Source organism: Talpa occidentalis, unplaced genomic scaffold (assembly GCF_014898055.3).
Source record: "Talpa occidentalis isolate TD23 unplaced genomic scaffold, MPIMG_talOcc4v2.1 talOcc4.17, whole genome shotgun sequence".
Classification (NCBI taxonomy): Eukaryota; Metazoa; Chordata; class Mammalia; order Eulipotyphla; family Talpidae; genus Talpa; species Talpa occidentalis.
The window spans coordinates 10,751,073-10,773,394 of NW_023601754.1; the positions used below are offsets into that span (position 1 = coordinate 10,751,073).

Consider the following 22,322-nt stretch of genomic DNA (forward strand, 5'->3'; position numbering starts at 1 on the left):
GGAAACTTATTGTGACAGTGGGGAACTCTGGTTGCCACTGTATAACACCAGTGAATAGGAATTCTAGCAACTTTCAGTGCTACTACAGCATTATGCCCGCATCAGTGAGCCCATTCTCAAAAGTAGTCTTGTTATAGGACAGGGAGAGGGGCACCCCAGAATCCCCAAACCTACACTGTGTCAGCCACAGCACTGCTGTCAGTAAGCCCTCTCCAACTGAGTAACTGTCCTTGAATCAGTTATGATTAATGTATTAGTCTCATCGCTCTGTAGCAAATTAATACTTACTTGGTGACTTAAAACAACAGGTCTAGTTTAATAGAGGAGCATTACCAGAGTGTTGAGACTTAGAACCTTGGAGAGTTCCATAAACAAGAGCGTGTCAGAACTAGCACCTTGGACAGCACCACCGCGTCCCTGTTTTCTGCCCTAATCTTGTCCGTGACCAGTGCCAAGAACACGTTGCTAATTTCCTGAAACTTTTGACTCCTGCGTGCCTGGTAACCATATTACCCTAAAGCCAGCATTCTTTTTTAGAAGCTTTTTTTTTTAAAGAGACATTATGCATACAAGAACTGGGGTTTAAACTAGAGGTGGGGGGGGGGCAGTGAGAGGACTTACCAGAGACATAGTGGGGAGCAGAACAGGCAGATCTACTGAAATACACTGTTGAGGGAAGCATTGGGTGGGACGGGAGAGGTCTGCTGCGTCATGTGGGTTAGCTCCCTGGCTGGGGATCGAACTCAGGCCGCAGTAGCTGGCGATAGCTTGGTAATGCTGACTTTAACCCCTGCACCATGAGGGAGGACCCTAGAAGGTTTTTTTTTTTTTTTTTTTTAATGACAGTATGGGAGTTGAGAGTCTTCTTTGCATAAAATATCAGCCTCAGAACTGTTCATTGGATTCCCTTGGGAGCCCTGTGGGTTTGAGACTTGGTACCACTGTATTTTTCTGTCAGGGGGAAATACCTGATACCTTATCCTGCTATACAGAGAATACTACTCAAGGTTCTTCCTAGGTATATACCAGAAGCAAGCTACTAGTCAAAAAGGTGTGAGAAAAAGGATATGTTGTATTTACCTGGAGATAGGCAACTGGATATATACCCTCTCCTAACTTGCTACCATTCCACTGTTAACCCTTTTTCAAAAATAATGGATTGGGTATGCTTTCACTGTGGCAAAACTTTAGCAAGTTTTGGTGAAGTCAGGCAAGCCAAACCGAAAGAGGCACTGCAGCCTCTTTCTCCTCCTAACAATGATGCCACAGTTACAAACTTATGCATTAAGTATCTATTCCTTTATGACAAATGGAAAAGGAGATTGGGCCCACAATTAAGGTGGAGGAGGAAAGATGTTAAAGTCAATTGGACAAGTAATGAATGCAGGTCCTATTGTATGTACTTTGAATAAAACTACATAATGGTATTTACAACAACTATATTATGCCATTTTTCAGATGAGTGTGGTTTCTGAAAAGCTAAGTGATTGCCAGTGTCTCACAAATAGTCAGTCGAGGAGCCAGAACCCCCCGATTTCATTCCCACTATCACACTGCTTCAGAAGTCAACTGGTAAGTGATTTTGGACTTACTGACTAGACAGCACTAAGTTTTTGTTCACTTTGGCCTCTGGGTATGCCTGGTTTAGCAGGGGTAGACCTGAATCGCTGAAGTCTTATGTGAGGGCCATGCTTTCCTGTGAGTCGAGTGTTTAAAATAATGCTGTAGATCATATCTTATCCTACATTTCTAGATACCACTTTATAGTGTTTCCTACATTGCCTGAAATGGAACCCTGCCCTAATATATTTTTTGTCTTAATGTAGTTGCTGTAAGCTATTACTATAGCTATGCCATTTTTCATTTCGCTTACTGCTCACCTGGCATCTCTTTTTTAACCCATTCTTTGACTTCCAAGCCTTTTGCCAAAAAAAAAAAAAAAAAAAAAAGAACTTTTCACAGATTTGTATTTTCATATATTAAAAATATATCTATTTTTAATTATTATTCCCCTTTAACCACTCCTTTATTACAGTTAAGATATAACATTATTTTTTAAATGTAGGTTATTTATGTTATGGTCTTCTAAGCCATTATCGATCAGCTTCATGATAGGAGAATGAAATGTCATTACGACATATTTGTAACCAAAAGGGGGCTTTGGGTCCGACAGCGTGTGAGCCACGGGTTCCGCCGGGAGACACCCAAATCCGGTTGCCCCTGCAGCTTAGCCAAGGCCCCGCCCCAGCCCACCGCGAGGGCGTCGGCTCTGGCGGGGGAGACGCCCCTGCGGCGCCCAGCTCCGGCCGCAGGGGGCGGGGCCAGAGTACCACCGAGGGAGCGCGACGCGGCTCCTAGAGCGGCCCGGCCGGGCCTGGTGACGCACTTCCGGCCGCGCCGCTGAACCGCCCCCGGCGGAGGTGAGTATCAGCCGGTGGCGGGCAGGCTGCGTCCCTGGCCTCGGAGCTCTTGGTGCCGTTGGGACGCGCCGCCGCCCGGGGTGGAGCTGGGCCGCCCGCGTCTGCGACCAGGGCCAGGCCGGCGGCCGCGGGCCCGCTTCCCCTTCTCGTGTCACGCTTTGACTTGGTGGCCGAATAGATTCCCTTCCCTGTCAGGACCGCGACCCCCGGAGCTTTTGGCGCTTGCCCTGTTCGGGAAGGAAGCTTCTGGGCTCTCGGGAAGATGCGTTGGAGCAGCCGGAGGTGGAATGTATCCAGGGATCGAGCAGCCTGAGGTGTAATTGTTAGGGGGAAAAGGATGTCCTAAAGCTAATCCCATATAGGCTTTGTGGACCCCACCCCCACCCCAGGCCAAAGCCAAAAGACACTGGGAACTCCAAATCCCATCACCACCCAAGGGAAGGTGGCTGGGACCTGAGGGTGGGGTGAAGCAGCCAGGTGGGTATAAAGCCAGACACGTGGGCTTGGAGGGGTCCCCCATTTTGACTCTCCGCCAGCTCGCAGTGTCCGGCCAGCTCTGAGAGTGCCTTTGGGTTTCCAGGTCGGCGGATCGGGTAGGACGCATTAAAGACTTTATTTCCCTATTTTCTCCTTGAGTTGTACATTTTCCTTCTTTCTTTTTCCCTTGTAAATAAGCCTTTTATTAACCTTTTGTGTATGCCTGTAGTGGAGTATTAATAAGTCCCTTTTAAGCGCGCGGGTGAGGACCCACAGCCAGGCACCCCGTTCAATATTGGGGCTGCCCTATAACATTATCACGAGTCTTTTGAGGTGATGAGATCGTGTAGGGGTGTTTAGGTAGTAAGGATGGTGCTCCCTGGCTGCCGGCGTGAGGGCGCGAGGCGGAGGCTCAGCCCCTCCCGGCGTCCCGGGACCAGAGGGAACCTGCGCGGGGTCAGTACTGAAAGGTGACAGCCAGGCTTCTTTCTGGCTGGGAGGACGGTGACCTGGGAATGCTTTCTGCGATTTAATTGCTGATTTGCTCAATCCTAGAATAAACATAGAATAATTCCAGAATTGCTAATTCGTATCTTCCTGAAATGAGAATTCACCAAGTAGAGGACAATATTTGGGTGGAGGTCTTTTCGACTTTAGTCAAAATACTGTTTTCTAAAATTACTATGTTCTTTTCCAATTCTTCAGTGTGGTTTTGTTCAGCAATTGTAGTATAGTTAGGCTCAGTTGCTGTTGTTTGTACTCCTTTTTGGGTTGTCAGCCCCACCCTCTCCCGCTTGGTTGATTTTCTGTGTGTGTGTATAGTATTTTAATGTGGATATGTGCAACTTTAGTATGGTTTGGCAAGTCAGAAGAAGGTGTTAATTCCTCTCATCCCTTCTACCTGTTTTCTTCCAACTTATTTCTTTTTCTGGGTTCCTTTCACCCTGTTTAAGGAGGCAACAATTCTCCTTAATTTTTGGTTTATCCTTTCTCTTTTTGCGCAAATGACCAGATATACATAAATTTTTGTAAACTCTCCCCTCTCCCCTTTTTTTAAACACCAAAGGTAGCATACTGCCTTTTGCACTTTGCTCTTTTCATTGGACAGTGTATTCTGGAAGCCACCCCATATCATACAGATAGGTATACATATTTAAATATCATTAATTATACAGAAACTGCATCTAGCATGTCATTTAAGAAGCTTAGTAGTGAAACAGCATCAGTGAACACACCACCCCATTAAGACGGGGAACATTGCCAGTACTGCTGCTGTGTACTCCCCAACCCAACTCCCAGCTTCCCACCCCAGAGGTAACAACTGCCTTGAATTTTTTGTTACAGCCTTAACATTTTTTTCAAAAATAATTTGATGTGTATATATGTTGTAAACAGTATGTTTAATTTTGCTTTTTTGTTTTATGGAAATCACATCATAGTGTCTGTTGTCATCTAAGACTTGCATAGTTGAATATTATCTATCCAGATTCATTCATGATGTGTGTGAGTTGTTCATTTTTGCTGGGTTATGTTCCTTTGTTTAAAAAAAGACTACATCAGCTTATTCTCAGTGGACGTTTGCTTGCAGTTTTTTGCTCTGAAAATATTGCTGATGTGGATAATTTTGTACATATCTCCTACATAAGAGAGTATTAAGAGTATTTAATACTTTAGAGTATTAAGTTTTAAAATTTGGGCATGAATGTTGAATTTTATCAAATGCCTTTGACAGCTGTTTAGGTGGAGATTATTTTTATCCTGTACATCAGGATACTAATGTATATCCTAATATTGAGTTTTACGTATATTCATTGAACGATCCTTTATAGTCATGGTATGTCTGTTTAATGAAGTACTGGAATCTATTCCTTACTATTTAGGATTTTTGCATGAATACTCATAAATGAGACTGGTCTGTGGCTTTTGTATCAATATTGCACTGCCGGCATAAAAAGGGTCAGAAAACTTGCTTTGCTATTCTTTGTTACAGTTTAATCATGCTAGAATTATTTCTTTATTAAAGATTTGAAAGGGTTTGCCCATGATCCATATGGGCTCAGTGTTTTGTGAGAGTTCATTCTTTCCTGGCTCTCAGATTTTAATTAGGTCAAAATAATCTAAGATTATGGAGTAAAATCCTGTATAATAAAATTGGTACAGTCGACTTACTAAATTAAAGTAGAATTATATATTCTTCTATCCTGAACTAAGTTTTCTTTTTAACCATCCATAAAATATATTTCAAATGGACACTGCCACCACACATACACACACACAGAAGTCCTAAAAAATTTGTAAGCAGAAGTAAATAGATGAGTTTAAATACCTGGCGGTAAAGCCAGAAATTATGAACAAAGAAATTAACAACATCAAATTGTCCTAAACACCCTTTTGTTCAGAGATAAAAGAGTTCCTGACTAGCAATAAGCTAGTAATTTAAAACATGAAATATAAATAACCTTATAATGTGGCTGAATTGAGTACTCAGAGGGAAATTTATGACCCTAAAGACTTTAGTTGCCAAATAGTAAATAATGATAAGTAAATAAATCACGCAACCTCAAGAAGGTAGAAGAAAAGCCTCCCCGGGATACAGAACATAAGACAGAAGTTGTGTTCAGGCCATTTATTTGGAATATAGTACAGGGCAGAGTGAAAGACATGAGTGAGGGGCCTCCCTGGTGGCGCAAGGAGTTAAGATGCAACCTATGAAGCTGTCCACAGCCTCTGCAGCACGAGTTCCATCCCCAGCCAGAGAGCAACCCACGTAGCGCAGCAGACCTCTCCTGACTCACCTGCTGCTCCCCTCAGCAGTGTACTTCAGTCAGTCTGCCTGGTGAATCCTCTCACCCCCCACACCTCTGGCCTGTACCCCAGCTCTTGTATGCATAAATAAATAAATCTTTAAAAAAAAAAAAAAAAGACGGGAGTGAAACAGAAGTGAGGACAGCCAGAACAGGGGTGCCATGGCAGGCTGGCTCCTCTAGGCAGTTGTGCTTTATCTTGCAGGATCCTTGAGGAGCTGTGGGATTTCTACATTGGGCCTAAAGAGGAAAGTATTTATCCACTGACTTCTGAATAGGGCTGAGAGGGAGACAAGGGGATTTTGAGCAGCACACATGGTGTCTCTTACAGACTTAGGGAAACAAACTAAGCAAGAACTCAGTGAATTAAAAACAGAAAAAAGAATGATGTTCCAATAAATAGAGAAGCTGATTCTTCGTCAATAAAAGAGAACAACGTTAAAATAAACTGTTAATTTGACCTAACTTTATTCATCTGCTCAGGCAGCTATAGCAAAATCCCAGAGACTGACTTAAACAACAGAAATTTATTTCTCACAGTTCTGGAGGCCGTCAGTTGGAGATCTTGGTGCCAGACCGTTTGGTTCTTGGTGCAAACCCTCTCGTTGGGTAGCAGGCAGCTGCCCTCTGCTGTGTCCTCTCAGGGCAGAGACAGTGCTCTGTGTCTCATTACTGTCAATATTACAGGGGCACCAGCCCTGTGAGAGGAGGGCCCCATTCATAGAACCTCAGTTAACTTTCTGTCTCCGCATGGATCCAAATATAGTCACAGTGGGGTTAGGTCTTCGCAAATGAATTCTGGGGGATGCTTTGAGAGTATAACATTAACCAAGGGGAAGGTCTCAAAGGCACATACTCTCAAAAGAAGTAGAAACAGCAAAGTAGCTCTGGATACAGAGGAAATGAAAAGAATCATGAACCAGTGTTTTCCATGACGACACTGAAGTTGACGTTCTGGAAAATAGAATATTTTAGGAAAATACAAAATTTTCAAAGGCAACTTTAGGAGCAGTTAAAATCAGATGACCAGTCCATGTGTTTTGACTATAATGAGCGAGGGGTGCTGGATCATGGGGTCCTGTAGTGATCCCCTCTCAGGGAGCCATGGCCTTGCCTACTAGCTCTGAGAAGGCTGGGAAGTCAGAGGAGCCAGTCTGGTACCATATTTCTGGCCCAGCTTCCTCATGGTAAGCCTGCATCGTTCGGGAGGCAGACCTCCCAAGGTCTCTGCAGCGGCATTGGGACTCTCGAAGACACTCAGCTGTGTGTGGGGGAACCAGGCAGCATGTGGGGAGCAGCCATGCCCTTCTCTGGATGCTGCCTCAGGAGCCTCTGTACTGGGGCTACAGCTCTGCTTCTCTTGTTGACGCTTGTTTAGAGAAAATCAGTCAAAGACTTTGGTCATGCTGGTTCTTGAGCTGACTCACTGCTATATGAGTCATTGTTTATTACACATCAGACCCTGCATACATTTTGTGTAAACACTTAAGTGTGTATGATCAGGATTTAAAAATTGTCTGGGGCTTCCCTGGTGGCCTAGGGGTTAAGTCTCAGCGCGATCACCATTGTGGCCTGAGTTCGATCCCTGACCAGGGAGCTACCCACATGCATGGTTCAGCAGACCACTCTGTCTCTCCTGCTGCTCCCCTCAGCAGTGTATTTCAGTAAGTCTGCCTGTTCTGCTCCCCACCCTGTCTCTGGTGAATCCCCTCATTCCCCTCATACCTCTAGTCTACACTCTACTTCTGCACACACAAATTGTCTTATTGCTAGCAGTGGTCATCAGGCTGGGGACTGAGCCAGAGAACAGCTTACTCCCTTCCTGTGGCAGCTCCTACTTGCACTCCTCTCAGAATTCGGGTGGCTAAGATCTTCTGAGGGACTGTCATGTTCCTGGTGGGGGTGGCTTGCCTCATGCTGTGCCTCTGTTTTTCCTCAGCTCCAGTTCAGCCCTTTTCTCAGAGGGAGGCCAGGGAATGGCAGCCATGCTTCTGACAGCCTGGCCCCAGGTGAGCTGTGGGTCCTTCCTCTGAGCAGTTTCAAAGGGAAGAAGACAAGAAGAGAACCTGGTTAGGCCTGTGATGAAAGCTGGAGGGGGCCTCCACACTTTGCCTGCTGGACTGGAATTTGTGGGAGCAGCTGGTGACATGGAGGGATGGGAGTCAGGCAGAGGAGAGCATGCCTGAAGACATAGTGGAGCCTTCTGTGTATTGGGGTTCTTTGCTTCGCTGGCAAAGAGGAGATGTGAGTGGATGTGGGCGTGGGAGCATTGCAGAGGCTGCTTGCCAGGGACAGGTGTGGGGAAGAGAAATAGCAGGAGCTGCCCAGCAGAAAGGATGCTGTGCCTGTAGTTCAGGGCGGAGGGGAAGTGCGGGTAAGGGAAGGGGGAAAGAAAGGAAGTCCTATCTGTGGGGCAGCGTGTCTCATTGTATCCTGCAGAGGCTTTCAGGACTTGCGGTGCAGGCGCTCAAACTGAAGCTCCCTGCACCCTCCCCCAGAAAGGAATCTGTGAACCAAACTTTATGTACAATTTCAGGGACCTTGTGGACCTCCTGAAACTCTCCATGGGCTGTAGGGAATGATGAGTGTCGCAACGGAGCATTTGAGGCACTATATACTAAGCTCTTGCACGGCACATTCCGTCCTGGCAGTTAGGTGAGTTAGGTGCTGTGTGTGCTCGTTCTGCCACGAAGATATGAAGGCAAAGGAGTAGAGTGACTTGCTCAAGGTCGCTGCTCAGTCCCCGGACAGATGTGGAACTGGTGAAGTTAATGTTGTCAGATTTGTGACAGCTGTATAGGGAGTAACTAGGGGGAGGGATTCAAAGGTGAGGTGGCCAGTTCTGGGCCAGGCGATTTGGGCTTGTGTCAAGAAAAGTAGTTAAGAGGAGAGAGCCAAGTCAGGCGGTCCTACAGAAATCTGTAGGACATAGTCAGGATTGGGGATCGGGCAAGGGGAGGGAGAGACCGAGAATTAGCCCCTGAGGTTTCCTGCATGGATGGGCCTGGGTGATTGACACCAGCAGAGGTTTACTTTCAGGAGGAGGAGCTTACGGGTGAAGGCAGTGAGCAGAGGAGGCATTTGGTTTTGTGCAGAGAAGTTACTTGACCTGTCCAAGACCACACAGGGGTTGACTCGCTGGGAACACCCAGAGGTTGTATCAGAATCGTGGATGGGTGCGGATCAGTAGACTCATGCAAGGCCCATCCCGGCAGAGGAGTGGAGAAGGAAGTGAATCCCCACTGGTGTATCCCCGGGGTTTTTACAGAAGGCTGGCGTGGATAGAGGGAGAGCAGCTGGAGGTTCCAGGTGCCCAGGAGAGAGGAGTTGTTCCGGGGAGCACCAGGCAGCGTCGCCCTGAGCGACAGCCTGTGCTGACCGCATCACGTGGCAAAGAGAAGCCGAAAAGGGTGGCTGAGTGGCCGGCCAGTGGGCTGGCTGGTCTGTCTTTTTCAGACCTTCTTGGAGAGAGAGAGAACTCTAGAGTGAGACTGGAAAGGGTGACACTTGACTAGGAGAGAACAGGAAAGGTTGGCTGTTCAGTGAGGCTCATCTAGGAGCACAGTGGGGCTGTTTCCCCAGCCCATCTGGGCACTGAGTTGCTGGAGGTGCAGAGGCTGAGGCTGCATGACCTCTGTGGGATGTGGGGGTGTCTCTGATGGGAGTCAGGTGGGGTTGGTTGAGATGGAAGCTGTGGCTGTTCTTTGGAGAGGGCTCAAGGTTTGTGTGAGGGTGAGATGTGGGGAGCCAGCCCCGGGCTGAGGTTAGGCCCTTGGGAGCAGGATGGAGAAGCCAAGACCTCCAGCAGATGAAGCGAGAGTGCAGGTGGGTGGTGCTGAGCCGCCTCTGCCAGGGAGCACCTGGTCTAACCCAGAGAACGGAGTTGCTTTAGGAAGCTCGGGATGAGCATTTATTTTTCATTCTAACTTAACATTATCTTTTATAAATGTAAAAAAATGGCACAATGTTCTCTACTGTTAGAGGAGTCAGATACTCTGTGATTTACTTTTCAGATGCTTTTTCTTAATTCTTACCACAGTTACTAATTCTGCGTCCCTCACAAGCCCCTCCCCAAGCCCTTATACTGCCCTCTGCCCCTCACTTAGGGCCTGAGCCATGGAATTGGCCCTAGGGCAGCAGGAACCTGTTGTTTCAGAAGTCGGTGACCTTCGAGGACGTGGCTGTGTACTTCACCCAGACGGAGTGGGATGGCCTGTCCCCTGAACAGAGGGCCCTGTACAGGGATGTGATGCTGGAGAATTATGGGAATGTGGCCTCCCTGGGTAAGGACTCTCCCTGTGACCCAGACTCTGCCTGGGCTTCCCCGTGCAGGTTGTAGGCAGGGGCCTCTGGTAATCCTTCACTGAGGGAGACCCCCCCAGGGACTGAGATTCCTGGTTCCCTAAACAGAAGGGTCGTGAGAAGGATGAACCACACAACCTTTTTGGACTAACACAGGCCTTTGCTGGGGTTCTGTGGACTTTCAATCCACTTTATAAAGCTCTGTTTTGGACACAGTGTGAAAATTTCTTGCTCTGCAGTGTTATTAGATTCTTCTGCAACCTGCCTGCAGTTCTTAAGTCCAAAGATTTCATGTATTCTGAATATTTCAGGTTAAGGTTAAAAAAAAAAAAATTAAATATTCTAACTCTTTGAGTAGAATCTCCCCATTTGCCCTGCTTGAGACCATCTGGGCCCTTCCCGACTTCCCCCACCACCGTCCCAAAACCCCCTCCCCACTTTCCTTAGGCTCAACCCCCTGGGGCTTTTACCTTCCCTCTCCATTGCCGACATAATCTGAGAGGAAGCTTAGGAACTCATCTGTGGGGCATAATTCACCTCTTTCTGCTTTTCCTTTCCCCCAAACAGGATTTCCACTTCTCAAACCTGCTGTGATTTCACAACTGGAGGGAGGTGAGCTTGGGGGCCCATCTCCACTGGCTTCTGGAACAGGCACAGGCCCCCAACCCCTTTGGACAGGTAAGGGAGGCATGTCTTGCCCATTATGCTGGGGGAAAACCAACCTCTAGGAAGAAAGTCAATGTTAGCAGCCTGTGGGCATGCCGCATTTATTGGCCAGATGCACAATAAATGAAATTTAAATAAATTTTGATGTGTTGGAGAGATAGGTACTGTTGAGACCTTTCTAATCCCAAGAACAGATCTTTTCTCAAGTGCCTCATTCAACTCTAATTTAGGAAGTCTACTTTTCTCAAACAAAATTAATGGATTTAGTCATTTTTGGGGTCCTTGCTATTTTCTAAGCATTGTCCACTTAATATGGAAGATACAGAACTAACAGTCTTTTCACATAGACAGGCAGCATAGCCTGATTGTTTGGAGTATAGTTTCACAGTAGACTTTCAATGTCCAGTTCCAGCTGTACTACCTCCTGGTTGTGTGACTTTGAGCAGGTCAACTCTTTGATTTCTGTAAGAATCAGTGTACTCATCCCTGAAAATGGATAATAATAAAACAAGTTAATAGTATTAGTCTGTAGGTTGAAGATTAAATGAGACGTCAAGTTCCTGGCTTATAGTATGTTCTCAAGCATTTTTTTAAAATTTTAGTTATTTATGGGGCCTCCCCGGTGGCACAGAGGGTTGAGCACAGTGCTGTGAAGCTGTCTGCAGCCTCTACATTGGGGGATCGATTCCCGGCTAGCCAGGGAGATTCCCACATGGCATGGCAGACCTCTCCTGTTGCGCCCGCTGCTCCCCTCAGCAGTGCTTTCAGTCTGTCTGCCTGTTCTGCTCTCCACTTCGTCTCTGGTGAATCCTCTCACCCTTCCACGCCTCTGGCCTGTACCCCAGCTCTTGAATAAATAAAAAATAAAAAAATTAAAAAAAACCAAGATTTATTTATTTATGCATATAAGAACTGGAATGCAGGCCAGAGGTGGGGGGTGGGGCGGTGTGAGAGGATTCACCAGAGACAGAGTGAGGAGAAGAACAGGCAGATCTACTGAAATACACGGCTGAGGAGAGCAGTGGGCGAGACAGGAGAGGTCTGCTGCGCCATGTGGGTCAACTCCCTGGCCGGGGATTGAACTCGGGCCACAGTGGCTGGCGATAGCTTGATAGCACTGAGACTTTAACCCCTGCGCCACCAGGGAGGCCCCATACTCAAATATTTTTAAATAATATTAATTATTCATTTTTGGCAGAGACAGCTGTGCATAGTAAGTTGTAGGAAATAAGCAGAGAGAGGAAGTGCTCTTAATTCATTGCTTCTCAGATGTGCAAACAATCACCTGGAGTCGATAGATATACACGAGTAAGTCTGGGCTGGGGAACAAGATTCTGCATTTCTGTGTAGTTCCCAGGTGAGGCCAGTCCTTCTGGTTCCCAGAACACACTGAAGTAGCAAGGTTCTCATTGGCTCAAGCCAAGGAGCTGCCTGATGACTTCCCATTTCTCCTAAGGTTCAGCTTTTCCTGAATTTGGAATCCATCTGATTCTCACTCATTCTTTCAGTGAATTTGTTTTTTTTCAGAGATTTATTTTATTTATACATATAAAAGCTGGGGTGTAGGCCAAAGGTACATTGTGGGGGTAAGAGGATTTACCAGAGACAGAGTGGGGAGCAGAACAGGCGGATTGACTGAAACACACTGCTGAGGGAAGTAGTGGGCAAGTCAGGAGAGGTCTGCTGCACCATGTGGGTTGCTCCCTGGCCCGGGATCAAACTCATGCTGCAGTGGCTGCCAATAGCTTCATAGTGCTGAGACTTAACCCCTTGCGCCACCATGGAGGCCCATTTCAGTGAAACACATGTTTTCAGTAGGTTTTTGTTCCTTGTGATCATATAACCAAGTGTTCTCTGACCAGGAATGACATAAATGGAGAGTTTAAAGTGCTTGGCAAATGGGGTACTTGATACTGTGGAGATTCTTCATGGAAGGAGCCTGGATTTCATTCTATAGGCAGCAGTTTTTGAAGGACCTATCACAACCTTAGCTGAGCACAGAGACATTCTCTTAGTCAGTCTGTGTAGCTTCACTGGGATGCGGCATGTCACGGGTTTGAGGCAGGTGGAAGGAGAGGGCGGAGGGAGCAAGGCCCATCTTAGCAGAGTTAACTTTCTTTTAAAGCCTTTTCAGAAACCTCACTTGGTAAATTCTGTTTAAATCTTATTTGCTGTGTAGATGGCCATCCTCAATGCAAGAATGGTGGAAAATGTAATCCTTAGCTGTTGTTTTTATTGCTACCTCCCCAAAAATGGAGGCTGTGCTAGTAAGGATGAAAGGGAGAATGAATATTGCTTAGGTGACCAGTAGCATATGCCACACCATGGGATTAGTGCAGAAGAATTAGCAAAGATTGTAAATGCTTGATGCACTAAGAAATACTAGTATTAATCAGTGTGAAAAAGAATGTTCACACTATCATTTTGAGAATAATAAAATTATAGTAAGTGATGACAACAGTGAAATAAAACAGGAAGAGACTTCTGGAGGTGGATATGAATAGGTAGTCTTTCTGGAAAGTACTTTAGCAATACATATCAAGAGCCTTTTAAAAGTTTCTACTTAGGGCCTCCCCGGTGGCGCAGCGGTTGTGCGCTGGGTTGCGAAGCTGCCCGCGACCTCTGCGGTGCCTGTTCGATCCCCGGCTGCTCCCCGGCCACCGGAGGAGGGTCCCACATGGCGCGCAGACCTCTCCTGCCGCCCTTCTGCCTTCTCTTCTTCGCCCTTCTGCCTGCTCTGCTCCCAGCTCTGGCTCTGGTGAATTCTCTCACCCTCCCGCGCTTCTGACTGTACCCAGTGCATGTATAAACAAAACAAACAAACAAATAAATAAATCATAAATAAAAATACATGCCTCTCTAAAATAAAAGTTTCTACTTAATAATCTGGATACTTTTTTCTAGGGCTGTATCGTAATAATCAGATATAGGCAAAGATACACACACACGAAAGAATTCATCAAAGTTTTATATAAAAACAAAGTACTGAAGGGCCTCCCTGGTGGCGCAAGGGATTAAGCACAGCTCTATGAAGCTATCCACAGCCTCTGCAGCATGAGTTTGATCCCCAGCCAGGGAGCTGACCCACATGGCGCAGCAGACCTCCCCTGACTCGCCCGCTGCTCCCCTCAGCAGTGTATTTCAGTCTGCCTGCCTGTTCTGCTCCCCATTCTGTCTCTGGTGAGTCCTTTTACCCTCTGGACTGTACCCCAGTTCTTGTATGCATAAATAAATAAATCTTTTTTTAAAAAAGTACATTCTTAAAAAAAATACTGAAAATAACTTTAATTTTCATCACCGGAAAATAGTTAAATTAAGGTGCTTTTGCAGGGTGGAATACTGTTTAGCAATTACAAAGTAATTGAGTAGCTGGCAATAGCTTGATAGCGCTGAGTAATTTTTATAGACTAAAGACACTGGCAAATGATCATGGTAAATATTTTCATTTTCAATTTTGAAAAAACAATACAGGTTAGGGAAATGCTTGGGCAGGAGAAACATCAGAAGATTAGCAGTTTTTGTTAGGTTTATATTTCAGGTAATTTTCATTTTCTTTATAATTTTCTTTTTAAATTCTTTAAAATTTCTTTATAAATTTCAATTTTCTTTCTGATGCTATAGATGAATGTTGTTTTTATAATTGAGAAAAGATCAATATTTTGAAAATGCTTGGTAGGAAATTCAGGACATTTGGGTCTATTAATGGTGAGTGAGAAATACTAGAGTGTGGAACATTGCATGTGGTTGAGGAAAGACAAAAAATAGAGGCAATTAAATTTTTTTTTTCAGTTGAAGTGATATTGCATTAAGTTTCTGGTGCACATCATTAAAAATAAACCTGTGTATTAAACTACACTAAGTTTGCCACTGAAAGTACATTTTTATCCTTCACTGGAGGAAACAGTTTTGGGCGAAGGTTTTAAGACATTTGGAACAGATGCAGAGATTGGTAATTCTCTGCTACTGACTAATAGAATTATATAAAGCAATTTTAGGGAATGATCAATTTTAGAACTGAAGGAAGAAGCAGAAGGGAGAATGGCAAGGTGAATGCAGCAGTGTTCTCCAGGGACTGAGAGAGATGGGGTCTAAGGACTCAAATGGGCCTAAACAGAGGCCCATTAGCAGAAGTTTCTGAAGTAAAGAATAAAGAAGTTGAAGCAGGGGCCTCCCTGGTGGCGCAAAGGGTTAAGCACTGCACTATGAAGCAATCTGCAGCCTCTGCAGGCCAAGTTCGATCCCTGGCCAGGGAGCAACCCACATAGTGCAGCAGACCTCTCCTGTCTCTACTGCTGCTCCCCTCAGCAGTGTATTTCACTCAGTCTGCCTGTTCAGCTCCCCACACTGTCTCTGGTGAATTCTCACCCCCCTCATCTCTGGCCTGTGCCCCAGCTCTTGTAGGCATAAATAAATAAATCTTTAAAAAAAAAGAAAAAAAGAAGTTGAAGCAGGAAGTTTGGAAAGACTGGAGTTTGAGAACTAAGTGAAGAAATAAATGCTTTCCCTTTAGCTTCTTGGTGCTGCTAACACTTGCCACCCCCAAGGTTGCCTGATGTTGTTGGTTCCGGTACCTTTTTCTTTTCAAGAAATTTTCATTTTTATTATCAAGGGACAGCAATGTAGGCATAACAGGGAAGCGACTGCAAAATGTAGTGAGGTATAACGTGATGGAAAAAATGCTGACCTGGAGGACAAGATCTAGAATTTTGCTCTAATACTATCATTTTCAACCTTCATTTTATTGGTCATTGGTTTTGAGACAGTGATCTTTTTTTTTTTTTTTTTTAAAGATTTATTTATTTATACAAAAACCAGAGTACAGGCCAGATGTGCAGGAGGGTGAGAGGATTCACCAGAGGGGGAGTCTAGCAAATTTCCTGTGCCAGTTTACAAAGTTTCTTGTGTATTCTTCTAGAAGTTTTCTAGGGTATACACATATATGTTGGCTCTTTTTATTTGTATTTATTGCAGAACCCACTCTACATACCCTTTCTCAACTGTTTTTCTATTCCATTGGTTGTCAGCTGGACATCTTTTCATGTCAGCATATATGAACTGACTTTGGGCCCCTTGATAACTACAATCCTTTGTTCTTTGTAGCCCAGTTTTCTTTTTCCAACATGGTTCTTCATGAGATTTTATGTTTTTTTTTTTTTTTTTTAGTAAATACTGATATCCAAACTGACAATAATTTGGCAAAGGAGATGTATGAAGAAAAAGATAATACATCATTTGATCGTCAGAGGAACTTTTTCCAAGAAACAGACTTTTCAGAAGCTTGTATTCTAGAGAAACAGCCGGAAGTCCACTCAGTAGGAAGTAGGAAAAAAGAAAACAATAATGTCATTGATAGAACAGTGAAAGATAAGACAAACCTTATGGAGCACTGTTTAAATCAAAGTCCAAATTTGCATCACTGTCATACTATCTCCACTCAAGAGCAGCCCCCTAAGTGCACACGATTGGAGGAAGCCTTCAACTTTGACACAAAACTTACTCAGTGTGAAATAACCAATACTGGGGAAAGGGCTTTCAAATGTGAAGAAGAAACCTTTAAATGTAATAACTCTCATCTTAATCAACATCAAGATAGCTACACTGTGGAGAAGCTCTACCAGCGTCAGGAGTGTGGCAAAGCCTTTAGTGTTAATGCGAAATTAATTTGGCATCAAGGACTTCATAGTGGAGAGAAACCCTTCAAATGTGTGGAGTGTGGAAAATGCTTCAGTTACAGTTCCCATTACATCACACATCTGACAATCCACAGTGGGGAGAAGCCCTATCGGTGCAACGTGTGTGGGAAGGCCTTCAGTGTGAATGGGAGTCTAAGTCGGCACCAGAGAATCCACACAGGAGAGAAGCCCTATCAGTGCAAAGAATGTGGGAACGCCTTTAGTTGCAGCTCTGCATATCTCACACATCAGAGAGTCCACACAGGGGAGAAACCTTATGTGTGTAACTACTGTGGGAAAGCTTTCAATGTCAACGCAAAGTTAATTCAGCATCAGAGAATACACACTGGAGAGAAACCTTACGTGTGTCATGAGTGTGGGAAAGGTTTCAGGTGCAGCTCCCAGCTTAGGCAGCATCAGAGCATCCACACTGGAGAGAAGCCCTATCAGTGTGAGGAATGTGGGAAAGCCTTCAGTAATAATGCAAAACTCACTCAGCATCAGAGAACCCACACAGGTGAGAAACCTTATGAGTGCACTGAATGTGGAAAAGCTTTCAGTGTCAAAGGGAAGTTAAACCAGCACCAGAGAATCCACACAGGTGAAAAACCCTATAAGTGTAATGAATGTGGAAAAGCCTTCCGGTGTAATTCCCAGCTTCGGCAGCATCTGAGAATCCACACTGGGGAGAAGCCCTATGAGTGTAATGAGTGCGGAAAGGCCTTCAGTGTTAACGCAAAACTATTGCAGCATCGGAGGAGTCACACGGGGGAGAAGCCCTTTGCGTGTAACGAGTGTGGGAAATGCTTTACTTCTAAAAGAAACCTTCTGGACCACCACCGAAGCCACACTGGAGAAAAACCTTATCAGTGTAAGGAATGTGGGAAAGCCTTCAGCATCAATGCCAAGCTAACTCGGCATCAGAGAATACACACCAGGGAGAAGCCTTTCAAGTGCATAGAGTGTGAGAAAGCATTTAGCTGTAGTTCTGACTACATCGTACATCAGAGAATACATACTGGAGAGAAGCCCTTTCAGTGTAAGGAGTGTGGGAAAGCCTTCCATGTGAATGCCCATTTAATTCGGCATCAGAGAAGCCATACTGGAGAGAAACCTTTCAGGTGTGTGGAGTGTGGCAAAGGCTTCAGCTATAGCTCTGACTGTATTATACATCAGACGGTCCATACGTGGAAGAAACCCTATGTGTGTAATGTGTGCGGGAAGGCCTTCAGGTTTAATTTCCAACTTAGTCAGCATCAAAGTGGCCATACTGCAGGAAAACCCTAATAATTGGAAGGATGTGGAAAAGTCAAGTTTAATGCTGAATTGGATCATCAGATTCACCTTAACAGATCCCTGAGAGGGAAATCTACATGGTAGAACTTTCCCATGGAAAGAAATCCTTTCCATTTTATTTAATTTTAAATCAACAATGAAGAGCAGTTGAAAAGTTAACATATCAAAATTGTTTTGTACCAACAACCAGATGGAGAATATAATGAAAAAATATCCCATCCTCAATGGCATGAAGGAAAATAGATTTTCTAAAAATAAATTTTATGTGGGACATCTTGGGGAAAGTTTACAAATCTCTACTGAACAAATCTCTACTGAGGACCACAGATGGAAACTTGAATAAATGGGGAAGAGAGAGAAACCTTGTTCTTGCATAGGAAAACTCATAAAGATGTTCTGTACCTAAGTTAATTTATTTGCCTTTCATTTTTGACAATAAGCATGCATTGCTTTTGCAGTGAAGAAAAACTAATAAAGATTTCCTTTAAAAAGATGATTGAATGTTTTCATGGAATGGAGAAAATCTTTCTAAGCATCATAATAGCCAGAAACCCACCATAAGGAAAATATTGATGAATTGACTTTTGAAAATTAAATGTTTTTTGTTTTAATTAATCCCAAACAAGGTTTTTAAAAGCACCAAAAGTGGAAATAACCTTTGTAGAATTTGTGAAATAAAAGTGCAGTATTTCACATACTGATGACTGAGATGTTCCGTCTCGATTGTATTCTGAAGAGTGAATATAAAAGGAAGCTCTCAAACCTCTCTTGGACAGATGTAAGATCTGCACACAGACGTAAACACACACAGGCCCTGCAACTACAAAGTTTACCCCACAGACACCCCCTCCCCCAACATATACAGGTTCACATAGAGCCACAGGCCACCCCCTACCTACCCAGACATCTCTGATCCTGCACTATAACTTGTGCCAGTGTCAGCTGGGAGTGCTGCCTTGAGTACCGCTAAGTTTCCATTCCTAATGGCGTGGCATTAGGACCTCAGCAGAGCGTCCCAGGGATGATGACATTGTGCAAACCGTGCCCCACCCTGAGTGCAGGTGGACTCAGACGTTGGAACCCCCATAACACAGGAAGGAGCAGGACCCCCTTCCTCTTGACCAGTCAAGCCTGCTTCTCTGGGCAGTTCTAGACCACACACTGAGACCCGGAAGCACCCAGGGCACAGAGTCCTCATCAAGGAGGAACAGGCCCAGACATGGGCGGTGCTCCACCTGGCCACACAGCACATCAATGGCTGATGGGGCCCCTTGCCCCTCACCCTGGACACAGGAGAGGCAGTTCTCAGGGCCCTCGAAGTGCAGGCCCCATGCCCTGCCCCTCACAGAGACCAATACTGAATCTAGTGTAAGAAGATGCATGCCAAAGGCGTGAGTCACTGGCTCACCCCAACTTCCTGGTTTGTGAAAAGCCTCCAGATGGGCTGTGGGTGTGGCAATCAGGAGAGGGAGGGCCTGGGAGGCCCCACAGCCCTGGCTCTCAGCAGGATCCAGCAGTTTCTCTGCTGTGGCAGGACCCCAGCACGAGTTGAGAATAACTGAGGACAGAACCCGATGTCCCACATCTGCCACCAGCGCCCTGTGTAACCTTGTGCCTTTCTGGGCCTCAGGCTCCAGATTGGTGCAGGGTGGGGGCTAGTTCTGGGGCTCTAGGCCCTTCCCACCTAGACGGCTCGAGAGTCTGTTACTGTGCAGGGCAGTTTCTGTTAAGGTCACAGTGACAGGAAGGTAAAGAAGGAAGATGCCTACAAAGCTGTGGGAAGTCTGATGGCCCTTGGATTCCTGATAGATGTAACCTCTGATCACTGCTGCGGTGCAGAACTGCCTGGGTCCAGTGGAGGCCTTGAGAAGACAGGAGCCTCAGCGCTGGAGAACGCTGTCCTCTCACAAAGCACATCTTTTCTCATCTGGAGCCATGGGCCTTTCTCCCTCAGTCTGAGTGTTCTGTCCCACCAACTTGGCGCAAGGGGCTCAGCACAGCGCCCCTGGGTCAGTGGCCCTTGCCCTGCGTGGGGCTGGGGTTCTGAGAAAAGCCTTCTGGATCCTCTTGTCCTCCTGCCTGTGCTTGACCTCCACTTTTGACTGCAACCTCTTCCTGACAAGGAGCTGAGGACATCCTGCTCCTCAGACAGTCCATTGGATTCAACCAAACCGTTGCAGGCCCATCCACCTCCCTGCAGCAGGGTCAGCCAGGTAGGTCCACGCTCCCTGCAGACCACGTGGTCCTCGGCAAATCCAACACCTGCTAAGCCGCCAGGGGCTGCAGTCCCGGGTCTGACCGGCGCTGCCAGGCCCTGAATCCTCCACCTACTCACAGGGAGACAGACGCCCGGCCTGAGCCTCCCTCCTGCTCCAGCTTCGCCTCCCACCGCTCGCTTGTCAGCGTGTGCCCTGTGCGCGCGGGTCCCCAGGTGGCTCCAGTGATCCCGAAGTGTGCCCCCCCCCTCCTCATCGAAATCCCACCCACACGCAGCCTAGCCCAGCCTCCAGGAAGCCCTTCCCGGCTGCAGGATTTGCACAGCGGTTCTCTCTGGGCTCTTCGGCCACCACGGTAAGGCGAGCTTGTGCCGCTCGTTCTGTGTCTCCTGCCGCCCCAGGCCTGGCAGCCCCGCGCCCACGTGCTCCTGCTGCGCCTCAAGGCTGGCCCGCAAGGCCCGGGCCCCGGCGCGCGGAGGGGGCGCCCGGGGGCTGCCTCTGGGCCCGCGCGCTCAGCCGGCCTGCGGCGGGCGCCTTCTCGCCCTGGATTCAGTTTTGGTCTCGGTGTGAGAGGGGCAGGACACGGGGCCCGCACGTCCAGGGCCTGAGATCTTCAGGGGCTGGGAGAAGCCATTAGGAGTTACTGGCCGCCAGCTTGGCCTCCTGCTGCCCCTGGTGGGCAAGTGGCTCACCGCAGGCGGGGGTGGGGATAGGGGACCCCCAGCCCACCCTACTGCAGGGTCCCCTCGGGACCCCCTCAGCTGCTCTCTGATCCCCAGGGGTATCCCTTGAGCAGCTGCTGCAGGCCCAGAGTCCTGGGCAAACACGTCTGAGTTCTTGTTGGAAAATCCTCCCGTGGATCGGCGGAGGGTAAGCGTGGAGGCCGGAGCGGACTTGATCTCAGACACGGGGCAGGTCCTTGGGGCCCTGGGGCGCCCCCTGCAGACCAGAGGCCGGCGGTGACGCGGAAGGTTTTGTGGCGCTCGGCGAACGTTCCCCGCAAGAAGCATAACCCCCCCCCCCACCTCAGGCCCGGCCTGTGCGCTCACGTGCGGAGACCCGCGAGGAGAGGTTTGTCAAGGCCCGCGGGTGAGGCCGGGGGCTTTGCTCGCGGGTCCCTGCGGAGGTCAGACGCCCTCCCAGGACAGAGAGCAGGATTCGGGGCCCCAGTGTCCCCCTCAGGGCGGTGGGGGCGGGGTGTGCGGCGGGTAGGAAGAGCCAGAGGAGGAGCTGGGGGGAGACGGGCCCCCACCATGCGCTCCTGGCCAGGGTGCGCGGTAAGGGATGGTGAGTTGGAGGCGTCCCAGGAGCGGGATGGGCAAGAGAGAGGACGCACCGTGAGGGGGGCCTGGAGAACCCCAGTTCCCCACCCTTCCTTACTCTTCCAACTGAGGGCTGTGCCCCTTCCAACTGGGGGCTCGTCCCCGCCGAGCTCACCGGCGCCCCCTTGCTGGGCCCCCGGGTCTCGGTCAGCGCCGGGCTCCTGCAGGAGGCGCCCTCCCCGCCGCGCGCTCCGCCGCTGGGCCTGGGCCTGCGGGTTCGCGGCCCCGGGAGGCCGCCCCCGGGGTCCGGCGGCCTCGCCGTGATCCACTTCAGTTGAGTGGAGCGTGAGCCCGTCGGGGAAGAAGTGTTTTGTGCTGTGTTTGTGCCTCATCGAGCGCCCACATTCCCCCCACCCGTGATTCCCACAGGCCTGCAGCGGGGGAAGAGAGGTTTCCTGCTGGGGAGCAGCCGCGCGCACCCCACCAGGAGAAGCGCGGGGCGGGGAGCCCGGGGCGTTACCCCCCAGGTGGGCCCGGGTTGCTCCCCGGCTGCCGCCAGAGGGCGCTTCAGCCACTTGCGCGCCCCAGGCTGATGCTTGAGGTCGGGCTCCGAGAGCCCCACCTCTGCTTACCTGAGTAAGGAAGGGTGGGGACCTGGGGTTCTCCCACCATGTGCTGGGAGCTCCCCGGCAGTGCGACCAGAGCTGGCCAGGCTCTCTGGGCAGGGGTGGCCGCACTGGCTGGGTCTCCTCACAGAGAAGCGAAGGTAAGAACCCCGCCGGCTGTGCTGTCTGGGGGGTTGTTGGATGGAGAAGAAAGGAAATTTGCTTTGGGGGGTCTTGCTTGTGCCTGTCTTTGTTTAATTTGGGAGTGGTGAGGTCAATGAGGGGGTAGGAGCGGCAACAGGCTAAACCTGGGTGGGGGCCGATCTTAAATACCAGCTAGCTGGGCATTACCTTGAAGGCCACCAAAGTTTCGGGCCCCAGGGAGGTGTAAAAGACGGGGTGAGAGAAAGGGAGGGAGCTTCGGAGGCCGGAAGTCACGGCTGGGGAAAGATTTCTCTAACAGCAACCATTTCGGAACTTCTGCAAAAGAAGGAAGCCAATGGATGAGAAAGAAACAGCAGCAGAGGAGAGTGGGTTCAGTGAGTAGGGCCGGCCAGTGCAGGGGTACGGGGAGGCCCAGCCAGAAAAGGTGCGGCCTCACA

The 22,322-nt window shown here is 48.0% G+C and overlaps 1 protein-coding gene across 10 annotated transcripts in view; it reads left to right on the forward strand.

Annotated features, from left to right (window-relative positions):
- ZNF23 (zinc finger protein 23) overlaps window positions 1–20,140 on the forward strand; it is a 71,813-nt gene extending 51,673 nt beyond the window's left edge. For 3 of the 10 annotated variants that reach the window (XM_037516079.2, XM_037516080.2, XM_054696986.1), the window contains 6 exons: window positions 1,459–1,572; window positions 7,641–7,710; window positions 9,858–9,984; window positions 10,571–10,681; window positions 15,833–19,850; window positions 19,975–20,140. In XM_037516079.2, the coding sequence (XP_037371976.1) occupies window positions 7,678–7,710; window positions 9,858–9,984; window positions 10,571–10,681; window positions 15,833–17,628 (2,067 nt within the window). In that variant the 5' untranslated portion in view covers window positions 1,459–1,572; window positions 7,641–7,677 and the 3' untranslated portion in view covers window positions 17,629–19,850; window positions 19,975–20,140. The other 7 variants (XM_037516082.2, XM_054696985.1, XM_054696987.1 and 4 more) reach the window with 7 other exon arrangements.
- The last annotated feature ends 2,182 nt before the right edge of the window (window positions 20,141–22,322 follow it).